Source organism: Molossus molossus, unplaced genomic scaffold (assembly GCF_014108415.1).
Source record: "Molossus molossus isolate mMolMol1 unplaced genomic scaffold, mMolMol1.p scaffold_m16_p_15, whole genome shotgun sequence".
Classification (NCBI taxonomy): Eukaryota; Metazoa; Chordata; class Mammalia; order Chiroptera; family Molossidae; genus Molossus; species Molossus molossus.
In genome coordinates, this window is record NW_023425350.1 from 17,744,505 (window position 1) to 17,760,703 (window position 16,199).

At 51.8% G+C, this 16,199-nt stretch overlaps 1 protein-coding gene across 1 annotated transcript in view; it reads left to right on the forward strand.

The window, feature by feature from the left end:
- PLB1 (phospholipase B1) overlaps nt 1-16,199 on the forward strand; it is a 124,228-nt gene that overhangs the window by 70,949 nt on the left and 37,080 nt on the right. Inside the window, exons 26-38 of the mRNA XM_036263445.1 lie at nt 1,037-1,118; nt 3,777-3,881; nt 4,002-4,097; nt 4,325-4,396; nt 5,438-5,476; nt 5,991-6,051; nt 7,203-7,261; nt 8,104-8,177; nt 12,397-12,440; nt 13,603-13,711; nt 15,059-15,110; nt 15,473-15,553; nt 16,082-16,147. Coding sequence (XP_036119338.1) covers nt 1,037-1,118; nt 3,777-3,881; nt 4,002-4,097; nt 4,325-4,396; nt 5,438-5,476; nt 5,991-6,051; nt 7,203-7,261; nt 8,104-8,177; nt 12,397-12,440; nt 13,603-13,711; nt 15,059-15,110; nt 15,473-15,553; nt 16,082-16,147 — 940 coding nt within the window. The remainder of the gene's footprint in view (nt 1-1,036; nt 1,119-3,776; nt 3,882-4,001; nt 4,098-4,324; nt 4,397-5,437; nt 5,477-5,990; nt 6,052-7,202; nt 7,262-8,103; nt 8,178-12,396; nt 12,441-13,602; nt 13,712-15,058; nt 15,111-15,472; nt 15,554-16,081; nt 16,148-16,199) is intronic.

Consider the following 16,199-nt stretch of genomic DNA (forward strand, 5'->3'; position numbering starts at 1 on the left):
GGAGGACGGCTGCTGGCTGACACCTGCCTATTAACGCAGCTGGGGTCAGACGTGCTATTTTCAGCTGCTGACTCATCCCCTGGCTCCCACTTTCTCCAGTCACTGGGCCACGCGGGCTGTGTTTTCATTCCATTTCAGAGCAGCTCACCCAAGAGTGTCTTGCTACCGATCACCGCAGGGTTTTTAGACCATTGAAGCTAAAGGTTCAGAGTAGGCATTTGCCAGGTTAGTTTTCAGACCTGAAATGGCCAAGTCACTGACTGTGGGTTAGGCAGGCTCAAGGTCACCTTGTCCTGCCGCCTCTCCAGCGCGCTGCCCTCCCTGCCTCGCTGCTGTTCCATCGCAGGGTGGTGCTGAGCCTACGCCGAGCCATCCGCACTCTCATCACCTTAGCCCCCTGGACCAAATGCCCGGATTTGTAAGATGGCCAGCCAGGCCGCAGCTACATACTGAACAGAAGCCGTTTAACCAGGAATCAGGAGCTCAGGTTCAGACCAGGCAGACTTGAGTTCAAGTCCTGGCTCCTACAATTAGCATTGGTGTGACTGACCTTGAGAAAATGACCATGCTGAGCCTCAGTTTTCTCAGCTATAAAATGGGAATAATGATAGTACAACTTCTAGAATAGCTAAAAAGGATTGAGCAGGTTAATACCCATAAAGCTCTTGGCACAGTAAGTATTCAGTATACATTAGCCATTATTATTATCGTCGTCGTCACTATTATTTATTTAAAAGGAAGTGTGCTTCATGCGCCGCCCTGTCTTCAGACTGTCGCGAGGTAACAGCTCCATAAAAGTCTCTCCTGCAGATGTCAGAGGAAGTAACTGTTTCCTCTTCATGAGCAAATCCAGGTCTGGGAAATTCTCTTCCGGTTCATCCAGTACAGTTGCCAGGTTAGCCAGCCAGGGTCCCCATTAGCACAGACTCTTGGTACCTCCATGTTAAGTAGATTCTGAATCTCAAGCCACCGTTTCTGCATCGTGTGCTCAGACGGTGATTTGGGGGGTGGGCCACCTCTTCCGTTTGCTCTGTAGGAATTTGTGCCCCTGTGTCCTGAAGTTCGATGATAACTCAACAGAACTTGCCTCCCTCATCGAAGTGAATAAGAAGTATCAGGTAAGGCAGAAAAGGTGGGGTGTGTTTGTTCTGGTTGGAAAATGAGCAGATGCCTACCTTATTTTGACCCCAACTGCATGTGAGGTTCCCTCTGACCCGTTTGCAGACTGAAAGACACCCTGCAAGGCAGCAGGGACTGTGGTTCCATTTATTTGAATCAAGCTATAGAGCCAAGGCACTGAACACACATCACCAAGCCTCAGTTCCTGACCTTCACGGTTGGCCATGGGGAGTGTGGTGGAGCCGCTGGCTCCCAGTGGGAAACTCTTCCCACCCAACAGAGTCTGAAGGAGCCATGAGGTAACATGCATTCCCTCTGCCCGCCTCTCCCAGGGGAGCAGGTGTTTTGGGGGAGCACGTGGAGAAAGAAAGCCAGCAGGTATTCTCCAAGACACCCCGTGGGTGATTTGTTTGGGGCCTTTCTCCATCAAAGCTTTGACCAGAGCAGCTGACTCCCCTGACTCATTCCTGAGTCTCCCCCCATCCCAAAACTAATTGTCCAGTCATTCACGAGGACAGAGTGGACTGCAAACAGCTTCCAAGGTGGATTCTTCCTCCAAGTCCAAGGACTTCTCTGCAAACTCTATTGGAGGCGGCCATACCTGTCAGCGGTATCAGGGCTCAGGAGGATGAATCTGTTTCTCAGGCTCTGACAACCTCGCCCTGCCCTCTGCGTGACTCCCCAGCTGCACTGCCTTCTCTGTGAGCAGGGCCTGTGTCCCCACGGCCCACACCCCGAGAGGGACGGCAGCCACATTTGTGGCCATGAGAGCAAGCAACAAAAGCTTGTGCCATTCTGGATAATTTCAGCAGATTTATTTTTTATTTTTTAAATATATTTTTTTCTTTATTGATTTTAGAGAGAGAGGAAGGGAGAGGAAGAGAAGGATAGAAACATGGGTGAGAGAGAGAACATCAATTGGCCGCCTCCTGCATGCCCCCCACTGGGAATTGGGCTCACAACCTGGGCATGTGCCCTGACGGGAATTGAACCAGTGACCTCTTGGTGCATGGGTCGACACTCAGCCACTGAGCCACACCAGCCAGGCTAAGCAGATTTATTTAGGCAAAATCTCTGGAAGTTCTAGAAAGCTCAGATCAGAGGCCACACCAACAGAACCACAGAATTTCAGGGGTCAAGCCATAAGAATCAAAATTGGGCCAAAGAATGAGTCCAGAGAGACCCTATGGACACCACTGGATGCAGCTGCCACCCTCAGTGGAGTGGACTCTGTGCGCCTGCATCTTTCTACCACTAGTTTCCAAGCCAGGCCGAGGCGAACGCAGGCACCGGGGATGCTTGGCACCTGCCAGCGCCCTGGCTGCGAGGGGCATGGAGAGCCAGCATTTGCCTGAGCCTCACACAGCGGAGTTTTTCAAACAGGAATGGGTTCAGATGCTGGGTAGACAAAAAGAGCTGTTCACCTAAATTGCCTCTCCAACCTTTGCCGCTTGGCCAGCTGTTCCCAAGTCTGATCTCCGTTACTGAAACCCTCACCGAGCATCCTGGAGGAGCTCATAGCTCAGCCACTTGAGGCCGTCACGCCCTCCCTCAGAATCTCCTCACTCCCCACCTCCAGCCAAAGCCGTGGTTCCCATCACTGCCCCTGGAGATAACCACTCTTAGTACTACCAGGTGTCAGGCATTCTAGACGGTTTCTTTCATTTCTTAAGATGCGTGGTGCCACTGTGAGCCATTGTGGCTGATTCAGGGTGATACCAGTAGCTTTGGCAAGGATTTAAGGGATGGTCCAGGTCTTGCCAAATAACCTCCATTTACAGATGAGGAAACAGAGGTCCAGAGAGAGAAAGCATCTTGCTGAAAGTCACACAGCTAGTTAGTGGCATTGCACCTTCTGCCTTACTCAAGGCTCTTCCTGGAACGAGGAGACTCCCCTGGGAGGTCAGCATTGAGGCATTCCCAGTACAGGGGCTCTCCTCTGGCTGACCCTGGGCAAAGAAAGTGCGTGGGATCTTCCGAAGTGACCACACTAATGTTCTCAGGCATGCAAACCTGACTCCCCTCTCCAGCCAGGGTTTCGCCCCCGGCCGATGAGAACCTGGCAAGCAGCGTGATGGCAGCCTGGCGGAAGTAGAAGCCAGAGCTGGGTTCATCAGTCCTCCTGGAACTGAGCCCAAGTAGCAGCTGAGAGAGTAACAGCTTCATCACCTTCCTAGACAGACCCGAGAGTCTCACGGGTATGCAGGCGCGGGAGCCCCATGCTCACAGACCCTGGGCACACGTGATATACACAGCATTCAGTGTTGTTGTGAGTCACCTTGGATTTTCTGAACAAATGAAGGACAGAAATAAAGTAAATGTAAGGAGTATCCAGGCAGGTCATTGAATCAGATATGTACCCCCACCCCATTTTAATCAGAAGCTCTAAAGAGGATCAAGCCGATGGACTTAGGTTTTTCCTTACCTCCCCTTTTCACAGCCTGGGTCAAATGTATACAGTGGCAGCAGAGGCTGGGGACAGAGGTTGAGATCAGGGCTGATCTAAAAAGCACTAGCTGGCCCCTGCTCAGTTGAGATTCAGCTGCAGACTGATTTTACTCAAAGGTCAGACTCTGATCCTATGGCAGAGAAAGGGATTGCACAAAGACCGAGCCGGTGCGGGGAGCCGCTGACCCCTGTGCTGTCTGCCCCTGCAGGAGAGGACTCACCAGCTGGTTGAGGGCGGGCGCTATGACACGAGGGAAGACTTCACGGTGGTCGTGCAGCCATTCTTCGAAAAAGTGGACATGCCGAAAACCTCGGTAAATAAAGCAAGCGCCGTAGATAAATGGGGGGCACAGGTGGTGCCCAGCTGTTCCTGAGTGTTATGTGTATTACCTGACGGCTCACAACACGGCCCCTCTTATCTTCCCTGTGAGCAGGAGGGGTTGCCTGACAGCTCTTACTTCGCGCCTGACTGTTTCCACTTCAGCAAGAAGACCCATGGCCACGTGGCCAAAGCTCTCTGGAACAATATGGTAAGGTGACCGAGGTAGGAAGGATTTTCCTCCCTCTGATCCGAAGAAGACTCCAGAAAGCTCAGACTCGGGGGCCAGAGAGGCCCAGGTCGTGGGAGCCCCAGCACAGCAATGATAGTAAATCTGTTTCCTTGGTCCCTACCTGCCTTCTCCAGCCCCGGCCCGCAGCCTGGCCCCTCCCTTCGCTGCCTCTCTCTCACTCCCCATCTTCCTGCTTCTTGGTTTAGCTGGAACCGGTCGGCCAGAAGGCAACGCAGCATGATTTTGAAAGCGAGATCAATATCACGTGTCCGAACAAGGTAGAGTGAAAAGCACGTCCTTGCAGCAGCTCCATCTGAAGCATCTCTTCCAGCCTTTTAAAGTCTCGTTAAGGTTTCTCAGTTCATTGCACACCGGGGTCTCATCCTCACCCCCAGCTCTGTTCACCTACTCACTCCTTCCAGACTCCGGTTCGCTATCCACAGTGCCCCATCTGGTTGACTGTGACAGGGCCCTAGAGCGCACCTCCGTCTCTTCATGTCACAGTGAGCCCTAGCACACATCTGGGCGATAAGCAGCTCTTTCCAGTTGGAAAGATGAACACAACCTCTCCATCCAGCTCTCACTGAGAAGGCTAGAGGGTGGGAAGTCAAGGGTAGGATGGGACAGCAGGACACTCCGTCCCCATGTAGCCACAGTCTCCATGGCACGATGGGAAGGGCGAGAAACTGAGCCCTAGAATAATGTGCGCTAGGACGGGGGTGGGTGGTCATTGGAAGCTGCGGCTCGGAAAGGAGACTTTAACCAGGATGGCAAAGCAGATCAAGCCCCGTGTTCACTCACTTGTGGTTGAGAGATTCGTGGGCCTCTGCAGCTGCTCCCTCGCCTCTGTGAGCTCCTCCGATTCCCGGCGGGGTCCCACTGAGCTGGGCTTGCATGAGGCAGGAGCCCAGGCTGCCGCAGGGTAGGAGTGGCATGGGATGGCAAGGGTCCCGGGGAATAGGGACACAGGCCTGTATTAGCACAAAATGATGCTCTGTTGGGAGGGGCAGGGATGAGAAAGAGGTGGCACAGCTGCCCCAGCCAGCTGGGTGGGAGGTGAAAGAAGACATGCTCATTATTGGGAGTTGCTGGAAGGTTTATTCTCATTGTTCCTGGGGGTTCGGGTTGGTCAGGTTGCAGAGAAGGCCCCAGGGTGTCCTGGGAAGGTGCCCCAGGGTCCGCCTGGCAGGGAGGGGCTTGCAGGGTGGGCTGGGGAGGCCAAAGGTGTTTAAAGTGTTATGACGAGGTCAGCACCTCTTGAGAGTGGGCAAGCAGAGAGCAAGGCAGGAAGCAAGCCGAGTTCACCTCTCTCCTCGCAGGATTGGCCGTTTCTGAGCACCTACAAGAACAGAGTGCAGGTATCTGCCTGTTGCTTTCTCTCATCTCAGCCAATGCCGTGGGCAGCCCTGAGCTGGGCCTGGCCCTGCAGGGTGGGTGACAGCGAGGGGGTTCACACACTTTATAAAGTCCACCCACCTAGGCCTCAGACTGGGTGGAGGGCAGGTAAATTCCATCAGTGACAGCCCAGAATGTGCCCAGCCGGTCAAATCACAGCCGCAGCGAAGACACAGGGGAAGATCCCAGCCTCCCCATAAGCTGCTGGGGAAGCAGGGGAGGGGCGGGGGGCGGGTCATGTTGTTGATGCGCGATTCTTGCATTAGTTGGTGGAGGGTCTGAACTAGGTTAGCAGATCCTGGGAGTGGCTGATGTTCAGAATCACAACCGTCTTCAAATGCCCTTCTGGGCTCCTTCCCGGGGTGGGGGTCGGGGTGGGGGGAGACAGGAATCTGTGCTTATTAAAGCTCTTCATGTCTGACACTTAGCTGCCCTCTTTGGTCCCTTTCACCCCTGAGACTCATTCTATGTCCTTAGGACCACGGGAGCCAGCTGCCGTGTGGCGACAGAGCCCCCTCAGCCTCACCGCCTACCTCAGGTAAGCCCCTGTGTACCCCAGGATGCAGGACCTCTCCGCGCGGACCCAGAACATTCATTGGAATGTCCTGACAAAAACTGTCATATGTAACTCAATGACACAGTCATGGCCAGCGCTTGCTTCCTGTCTGGGAGGTGGCCTGGGACGAGTTTCTGACTGGTCTCCCTCTGCCCTGTAGAGAGGTCTTACCTAGCAGGCCCCGAGCGGGAGCTCAGCGGTGTCCCTCCATCTCAGTCCTCGAAGGGAGCCCATGTACGCTCCACCCAGGGAGCCAGCCCTGTGGTGTGACCCCGCCAAGGCCCAGAGGCGGGGCGTGGGTATCGAGGGAGCCCCAAGAGGGTGCCAGCTCTGCGGATTGTCCGGGGCTCTAGGCTCTGCCACCATGGCCCCCTGCAGGGCTGCAAGTTCCCTGGACTCTTTGGAAGACACTGTGGGGCACAGAAAGGCCTGCCATGATGATTTCTCAGATTCCTGATGGAAATCCAGAACCCAGCTCTAAATGGGCTGTGTATCAGGCCCTGAACCTCGCTTCAGATGGTTCAGTGCCCATCTGGTTGTGCACTCAAGTCACAGTTGGCAGCCCACGTGACTGCTGGCACTACTGTGGTGGGATCCACCATGCCTCCCTCCGTTCCTCCCTCCCTCCGTTCTTCCCTCCCTCCCTTCCTTCCTTCCATTCTCGTTCCTTCTCCCTCTCTCTCAGTGCCTCTCCCTCCCCACAGGTCCAGGATTCCTTCATTGTGTGTCTTATGGGGAAAGTCTGTCTTTACATAACCTCTGCCTCTAGGGCACCACGGACACTCAGTCCTGCGTGGCCCAGACACTCGCGCGCTGGTGTTTCTGATCTTGCTTAAAGATGCACTAGACAAGCCCGGCCGGTGTGGCTCAGTGGGCTGAGTGTCGTCCCATGGACTGAGAGGTCCCAGTTTGATTCTTGTTCGGGGCACATGCCTAAATTTCAGGCTCAATCCCCAGTGGGGGCTCTGCAGGAGGCAGCCAGTCGATGTTTCTCTCTCAAGTAGATGTTTCTATCTCTCTCTCCCTTCCTCTCTCTCAAAAAATCAATAAAAACATATTTAAAAAAGAAAAGCACTAGACTCAGCCTGCAGCTTCCTTCCTGCAGACTCAAGTGTGTCCACTTGTCTCTCCAGTGCACGCCCTGAGACCTGCAGATATCCGAGTGGTGGCTGCTCTGGGGGACTCTCTGACTGTAAGGACTCTTGGGCCCCGGTGGCGTGGGGGTGGCTGAGTCAGTTGCAGGTCCCAGTCCTAACTGCAGGGCGTGCACTCCTGACTCCTGCATTATCCCCCTCTCTCCTGGCCTTGTCATTCCAAGAGCATGGTGATGGTGGTTCTGCAGCCACTTGCTCACTCAGCTGGGCCAAGGGAAGCCTTTTTCGGACGTGAACTGAATACACTCAGATAGTGGAAGTTTTAACACCTAACAACACTTTTTTGACAACTGCAAAAATGCCATTTTGACTAAAAAAATCTTCTACACCTACCTGTGTGGGTGCTCTTTCCCTTCGGATGATGCTTTGCAAGCAGCTCAGGCCCTCCCACCGGTTTCCTCTTGGCGTCTGCGCAGAGAGTAGCAGAGACTCCAGGGCTGGGGCTAAGCTCTGCTCCTCGGTTCTGAGAAATTGGGCACTTTCACCATCCCAGAGGACCGCTTTCTGAAGCCCGAGATTGCCTTACAGAATGTCCAGGAGGGAAGGAAGAGAAATGTAAAGTTGCTGAGAAATCTGCCCACTGCAGTCCACTCAGACCTATGGACTCTTCCTTCCTTGCTTATACAGAACTTAGGAGCATGACGCTGGTAGTAATAATGTAACAGTGTCTCACATTTGTAAAGCACTTTAGAGTTCCAAACCAGTTTTACAACTCCAGTCCCATTTGGTCATCAGAAGAAGCCTGTGAGAGGACAAGGAATGTCCTCAGGGCAGTAAGGAGGCAGCAGTGTGTGGGGACCACCTGCAGACACCTGCACACCGCAGCCTCCGTTTTCTCTGACTTGCTGATTTTCCTGTGGATTTTGGTGTGTTTTCAAAGGCTGGCAACGGAATTGGCTCAAAACCAGACGACCTTTCTGATGTCACCACACAGTATCGGGGGCTCTCCTATAGGTAATGTTAACCCTTGACCCCCTCCCATCCCATGTGCACTCCCAGAGACTGGGTGAGGGTTTGTCTCCTGTAAATGCATAAATGCCAAGGAGCAAGGACCAGGTCTGGAAGTGCTTTCAGGAGAAAAACCTGTGTATGTGTAAAATATGACAGTGTGGTGAGTGGAGAGATCTTTTACTCTTGGTGACCATGTCTTTCTTTTTCTTTTTTTAAATTGTGCAGAAAAAGCAAACCAGGGTTCTTATCAGACTCCTGGGTCAGCAAATCCAACATGAAATGCACCCGAAAAGCACCAAATCCCTGAGCCTTCACCTGCCTGTCTGCGTGTTAATGTGACATCTCTTTACTGTCTATATGTGCTCGTTCGTGTCGGTCTGTAGTCACCTTCTGCCTTTACATGTATGTACACATCTGTACAAAAACTGCACAGTGCAGCACACTTCAGGAGGAAATAACCAAGACAAAATCACAACCAGCACACGTGGGAAGAGGGGGCTGCGCGGGAACAGGCACATGCTTATGCTCATTCGGCAAGTGCTCCGGAGACGTGATGCCCGAGCGCTGCAGGAGTGTAGGGGGCTAACCCACCCGGCCCCCCGAGAAGGTGGGACCCAGCCAAGTCCTCACAGGTTTGCAGTTAGGTAGGTGGAGAGGGTGAGGACGACGTTCCAGACACAGACGTAGGGAAGCGCAGGGGAGCCACTGGATGTGGGTATTCTTAAGTTTCTTTCCCAATAAAGTTCCCGTTATGCATGCTTCGCAGTACTGGCGACTAGCTCGGAATTCAGAACGCCAGGACAAGGGCAGCCACCAGAGGGCAGGGCGCTAATGGGAAGCTGGGCGGCCCAAGGACCGCTGGCTCCTCCCTTTCCTTCACAGTGAATTCAAGTGAATCGTTTCTTGCGAGAAAGTGGGAGGGAACCCTGGGGAAGACTAGGATTGTGACAGTTCCCTGGTCAACCCTGAGGACAGTCTCAGAGAGAGAGGTTTTCCTGGGTGAGAGAGGTGTCCTGGCTCAGGCTGTAGCCACCCGCAGAGAGGATCCCGGTGTGGGTAGGTGAAGACATCACTCCCAGAGTGAGGGAAATGCCTCCCGGCCCTGATGTCCTAGGTCCACACACCTCAGCCAGGTGGGTGGTCTCTGACTGGCCACCTCGGAGCAAAACAGCCTCCCCTCCTGCCCAGCCTGCCCCAATGTTACTGAGGCCGCGAGAAACGAAAGCCAGAGGGAGAGAAAGGAAGCAGAGTCGTTGCAGTCTGGGACAAGGATGAGGTTGTGGCAGCTGCATTAGTCTTAGCCAGCGAAGGCAGCAGGCTCACATCGCAGGGTGGGAAAATAGGGCATAGATGGACCACCCACGGGCCACGGAGAAGCTGTACCTGGAGGCGCAGTCCGGGTAAGGGAGGTGAGCTGCCCAACTTCACAAACAGTTCAACTGGACAGGTTCTGAGAGTCGGAGGCAACAGGCAGTCTTCTGATAAATGTCTCTCTGCAGCGATGGAAACACTCAGCCATTGCACCAATTATTCCTACACGCGAGGTCCATCCAGCAAGGCCTAATGTTTCCGTCTTGTGGTTCTCATTCCAGGGCCTCGCATATTCAGTGGCTGCTGTCCCTTTAAACCCTTGGTTTGTTCTAAACGTTTCAAATACCTCTCCCAAGATCCCCACGTGTTAAAGACGGAAGCTCTGGGTCAGAGTCTGAGAGACGGCTTGACACATGGTAGAATAAAGAGACTGTTTCCCAAAGTGTGTTCCATGGAACACGTGCTCCAGACATGCTCCCGAAGAGGGCAAACTTTTTTGTATTTGGGGGGGAAACATTACCTACTATATCCTCCCTCTGGGGAATCCACATGCATGTTAGCACATTAAGTCTCTGAGAATACCTACAGTGAAGAAATTTTAAAAAATTGTACCTGTTTAATCCAGTGTTTCCCTTAATACCAGAACACTTTGCTTTCTATGCTCAGATACCTATTAGCACCCCCTGGGAACCGTACATGACTAGACCAGTGGTTTCCAACCGTGTGCCACAAGAATTTTGAGAACATGCAATACCTGATGATTTAGTCAAGGGCACCGACCTCTCTTCCCTTAGATTGTCACATGGAAAAATAACAACAGCCTACACAGCAATAGCTGTTCAGTGTGAAGGAATAAAAGTGATACCTTTTTTTTTTTGGTCAGATTGGCAAAAAAGATATTTTTGTGGTGTACTGCAGAATTTTAGTAATTAGTTTATGTGTGCCCTGAGATGAAAAAGTGAAAATCGCTGTATCCGACTAATCTGAGAAAAGCAATTTTCTGAAGTCAATGAAGCGTCTAGCTTGGAAATGCTGGGCAATGAATGATTCTAGGTAAATTAGAAATGCACGTCGAGCCTCTTCGAGGAAAGTGGACAGAGAGGACCTCGTGGAGTTGGACGGGGGAGAAGCAGGCCCTGAGCTCTTGGGAGACGGGTGGCTGTGGGCAGGACACGCAGAAGGAAGTCTGGCTGAGGACTCTGCCGAGGCCCTGTGACCGTGAGAATCACATAGCCTAACAGTGTGGCAGGGCCAGGGCTCTTCAGAACGTTGCCTTTTCTTCAGTTGAAATACGTTTTCTTGTTTGGCACCATTCAAAGGACCAAAATAAAATTTACTTACCACAAAATGCATCTCTTTGTCTTGTCAATTAGGAGCTCAGTCTTGCCTCGCTGAAACTCCCTTAAACAATGTGGCTGAGCACCTCCTGTGTATCTCTCTGCACCGTGGTGGCCACAGAGGAACGACGTCCAGCCGTTGAGCTCACGGTCTAATGAATCTGCAGGTCTCCACAGACTAGTTCATGCGGACCTGTTTTCTTTCATGTTTCACATAGTTCTGATCAAAATGAGGGCTTAAACATTTTTGTTCCATATTTATTCGTATAATTCTCTTTTCTCCTGGAAACGTTCACTCTAAAATGGGCTCAGATTTCCGTAGCTTATTGGTCTTGATCAGCCGCAACGCTTATTTTACAACAGAGATGCCTTGTACAGGAAGTGCTTGACGTGTGTGTTTATGTATGTTTCTGTGTTTATGTTTACGTGTTTATTGAAAGAGAAAAGGAAGCAGTTAGAATACAGTAATTAGAGATGGTGTATGATATATAATTTCCTTTCAAGTGTGACATATTCTGATTAAGGGCTTTTAGTCCAAAAAAAGAAAGACCAGAAACAGCTAAAGCAGCACTTTGTGCAGAGTCAGTAAAGAATCAGAAACTCAAATAAATGCCCAACCACCAGCCAGGTTAGGGTCAGGCATTTTGGGGGGAGGTGGGAGAGAAGTATCTGAGTGAAGGTAGAAGGCAGGGCTTACCTGGCTTCTCTCTCTCCACCACCAGGGGCTGCTGAGGGTTCTGCTTAAGCCCTTGACCACTCTGGTGTAAAATAGTCAACTTCATTCCAAGCATTCCTTGAATAAAGAACAGCATGACTTTGATTCATGGCCTGTCCTTTGGAAGCCTCTACTGATGGGCTGAATATTCTCATAATCTGTTGACCCAGAGTAATATGCTGGGATTGAGGAGAGAGATGCAGAAGAAAAACAACAGTAAATATAGTATCTGAACATTGGATTTTGTTAAAATAGAAATGCTTCTCTCCTTGCTTCCCACATGTATTCAGTTTGAATCATGAAAGGAAAGGAAATTTCGAGTGTGTCTTAAGGTTAGATTGAGGACCAGAAAACGTTATTAGATCGGATGGAATTAGATTGGGCTTTGGAACGCAGGGGTATAGACCTCACCACTAGACAGAGGAGAGCTTCTCCGTTTGCTAAAGATTTCCAGCTCAAGCTGGTTTTTTGTTACCTTTGTGGGTTTTAGTAGCCTTTAGAAAGTCAGGGAACCCCTGTGCACCTCAGCTTCCCGCTCTGTAAAATGGGCATAGTGGCATCTACATCATGAGCTTGTGGAGAGATGTGAGACCTAATGAAGAGAGTCGAGTTCCTGGCTGGGCACATAGTATATACTCAGCTAAGTGCTCTCCCCCTTGATTGGGTGGAGAAAAGAAACAGCTCTCTTTTGCCTTCAAATCCTGGATTTGAGGGGAATCCACCCACTGAGGAATTCCAACGTTCTCAGAATCCCTCAAACACAAAGAGATGGGCCTGACCTCTTACGGGGGCTGATGGTGCGGGTGCTACAAAGACAAACCTACGTGCTGACGCGATCTCACTGGCTTACTCCCTGCAGTTCAGGAGGAGACGGCTCCCTGGAGACCGTGACCACCTTACCCAGTAAGTAACCACCAGGGGCTGCGTTTCTCCGCTCCTTGCATCTGAACCCCAGGTTTCCTGAGATGTCTCTCAGCTAAGAAAGGAGGAAATAGCATTTTTCTTCGTTGTTGATGATGTTTTTAATCTTCACCCAAGGGTATTTTTTCCATTGACTTTTAGAGAGAGTGGAAGGGAGAGTGAGAGAGAAAAATACATTGATATGAGAGAGACACATCAATTGGTTGCCTCCCACGCACACCCTGACCGAGGCTGGGGATCGAACCTACAACCCAGGTATGTGCCCCTGACTGGGACTCAAACCCATGACCCTGTGGTTAGAGTGCACGGGCTGACACTCTAACTGCTGACTCACACCAGCCAGAGCAGCATCTTCTTTTGACTACCACTGAAATGGGAGGACAGGTTTGTTGGCCACTAAATACACTGATTCCTGTCTGGGTAGAGGTCACTCTCGGCCAATATAAACGTACTGTGATCAGTTTTAGACGTATTATTTGGAACTCCATTAACTTGCCTGAGCACAGAAAGGCCCAGGTGGAGAGCCCTCTCAGAACAACGATGCTGTGGCTCCTTGCTCAGCTCTGCCTGTGCGTTCCCAGTCAACGCCTCTGTTGCTTTAGAGCACCTGGCACAGAAGATGCTGTGTGACTGAGACGCTAAATTCTGAATGGAGATTGGCATGGAGATAGATAACCTGTGAATAAACAAACACGGAACCAATACTTCAGTAAACAACAACAGCAAAAGGAAGTGGGAGGCGAGGCTTGCAGACTGGCGGCTGAGGGGGGTAGAATCAACACTATTTGGTGCCCAGAGACCTGGGGTCAAGCCCTGGCCTTCTGTGTGCCTGTCATCAAAGATCTGAGCCGCGGTTTCTGCGACTGGCCCAGAACGTGAGGAGACAATCAAATGAGAGAGTGAGAGGTCACTGCACAGTTCTCTGAATTGTGGGGGAAAGGCGGAGAGGCTCCTGCTGCCTTGGGCCACCCTGTCATCTGGACGTGTCATCTCACTGAGGCCACAGTCTTGCTGGGCACGCACTCCACCTGCCTCTCCCAGGGCTGCCTGAGGGTGGTCACAGCCCACTGTGGGAACGTTAGACCACAGGAGATCCCTGGCCTTCTGTCCCAAGTCTCTGTCCCGTTCGCCTCTCCTCTTCCAGACATCCTCCGGAAGTTTAACAGAGATCTCACGGGCTACGCTCTGGGCACCGGCAACGCCAACGACACGAATGCGTTCCTCAACCAGGCTGTTCCTGGAGCAAAGGCTGAGTACGCATTTGGGAAGGGGGCCCTGTGGGAGGCCTTCCCCTCTAAGATTGTGAGACTGCCCTCCGGGTGCAAAGGGGACATGTATCCATTTGCGGCAGCGATTTGGAAGGCACTCAGCCCCTCTTCTCCCTGCCTACCCTGTGACCAAGCTAGAGAGGCTGGAGCTCGGACAGGACCGTGCCCCAAAGGCTGATCCCTGACCTTACTTCCATGTGCAGCATGTTCTACTCATTCAACTAACTGACCAGCCTTATCCAATTCTTGAAACTTAACCATGGCGTGATGGTGCTAGAGACGCACTCTCGCCAAAGCCTTACCAGTGGCAATTTCCCCAAAAGATCAGGGCCAAACGAATGGATGGGCAAGCCAGGAGCTCCTTCCTCAGAGGCCTCTGGGGCCGCAAGCCACGCGCGTCGCCAGCCCCACGGCAGAGCTCGCAGGAAGGGACCGCTACGGCAGAAGCGCTTGGCCTCCCGGGACCACCTCCCAAGGAGGCCCCTTGCTGCCCCAGAGGCCCCAGCAGCCCGGCTTTCCTTGTTTCAGCCCAGTTGTCTGAGCCTCTGTCACACTGTCATCTCTTGCTCAGGCCCACACCCTCTGGTTGGTGGGCACAGCCCCCAGACCTGTTCACTCAGCCTGGGTAACAGAAATAGCTAGGAACAGATGGACCCCCCATCGGGCCCCAGGAGACCACCGTGCTGTGGATCCATCCCACCAGGCCTGTGACAGGGCCCTTGAACTAGTGGGAGCTCAGGGTGCCTGAGGGCCAGTCCTTCCGTGAATTATCAACCCATGCACATGTACAGTGTATATTTATTCTCCATCTCTTTCTAAAAGAAGCATTTAGATAAGTTTACTTTAAAAAATAATAATACAATTAACATATACTTAAGAGAAAAATCACAGCCACTGGAGAAAGATAGGAAGCAACTCTGTCAATGTGAGCATTTTTATAGTGACTGTGCCGGAGCTCCACAATCTCCGCGTCCCAGCAGCCGAAACTTCCATAGATCTCATGTCAGGAGCTAAATCAGTCCTCCAAAGGGGATGAATGATTCCTAGCATGGACTCCTATAATACACTCTGCACGTGTGGTTCTAGAAAGGAGACTATGAGGAACAAATATAATCGGCAGAACCTGCTTCAGGAAAAATTCAAAATTGGCTTTTCAAAGGGTTGTCTGTGGTAATAACTCTCCAGAATAGGCAAGGAGGGCCTTGTCCCTGAGCCTCGGGGTCCTGTAGCTCATGCAGTGGGGATAATGGCATGGAAACCTCCAGTACAGGCCTTTGAGGAGGAAAATTCCAGGCCCTGTCCCTGAACAGGCCTGATTCCCTCCCTTTTCAGGGAACTTACAGGCCAAGCCCGGACTCTGGTGCAGAGGATGAAAGATGATCACGTGAGTCAGATTTTTCACTGAGATGAAATACTGATTTTTTTTAACCCACAAAAGTCTCTACATGGATTGGTTTGCTATGAAAACTGTGAGCCCCCCGTCACTAGGGGCATTCAAGCAGCAGGTTTCCTTGGTGGAAACCCTCTGAAGGAGATGGTCAATGGGGACAGGTTTGCTGCTGATCACAATGACCGTGAAAGTCCTTTCTAATGCTGATTCTGTGGTCTATAAATAAACCCCTAAAATTATTTCAGCTCTGAGGTTCTGATTCTATTATTTCAAGTGGGCAAGGAAGTCTTAGAGCTGTTGTGTGTGTGTGTGTGTGTTTGTTGAAAATCATCAAGCATTTTCCTTCCTCTGTGTAGAGAGTAAATTTCCAAGAGGACTGGAAGGTCATCACAGTGCTGATTGGAGGCAGTGACTTGTGTGACTACTGCACAGATTCGGTAACGGCGGGGGCGGGGGGCTCTCATTGCTTCTGACTTTGACCTGTAGGCTTTGGAGATCATCTTGGAGAACAGTCCCTAGAATCAACCCTAGGACTGTACAGCTACACCTGTGTGTGTGTGCATGCACTCACTTCTCACCCCATGACCCTCCGGTTTCTGGCTCCACCTCCCCGCCCCAGGTGGTGTGAGGTAGCAGGCGGCAGATCGATGGTGCTTCTACTCTCCTCTCTTACAATTCCTGAGGCTCCAGAAAGAAAAGAGCTGTAAACCCCAAGCAGAAAGAAGGAAGACTCTACTTTCTGCTCCTGAACTAAAGCTCTGGCCGAGGGTCCCAGCCTTCTGCGGGCTGATCTTTGATAACAGCCAGTGGTCAGCTGCTCATCTCAGATTCTGACACGATGAGCTGGCGACAGCTGCAGGCCAGAGGGAGAACAAGTCCCTGGGGCTGGAGCCAGCGGGGTCTGCATCTGCCCCGAGGCCCTTTCTTCTTAACCAGCTCCTCCTCTCCCTCCTGTCTCTTCCCAGAATCTCTATTCTGCAGCCAACTTTTTTGACCGTCTCCGCAATGCCTTGGACATGCTGCATAGAGAGGTGGGTGGTAACAGCCCAAGCATGGTGGGGCAAAGGCGGATGGGGAAAGAAG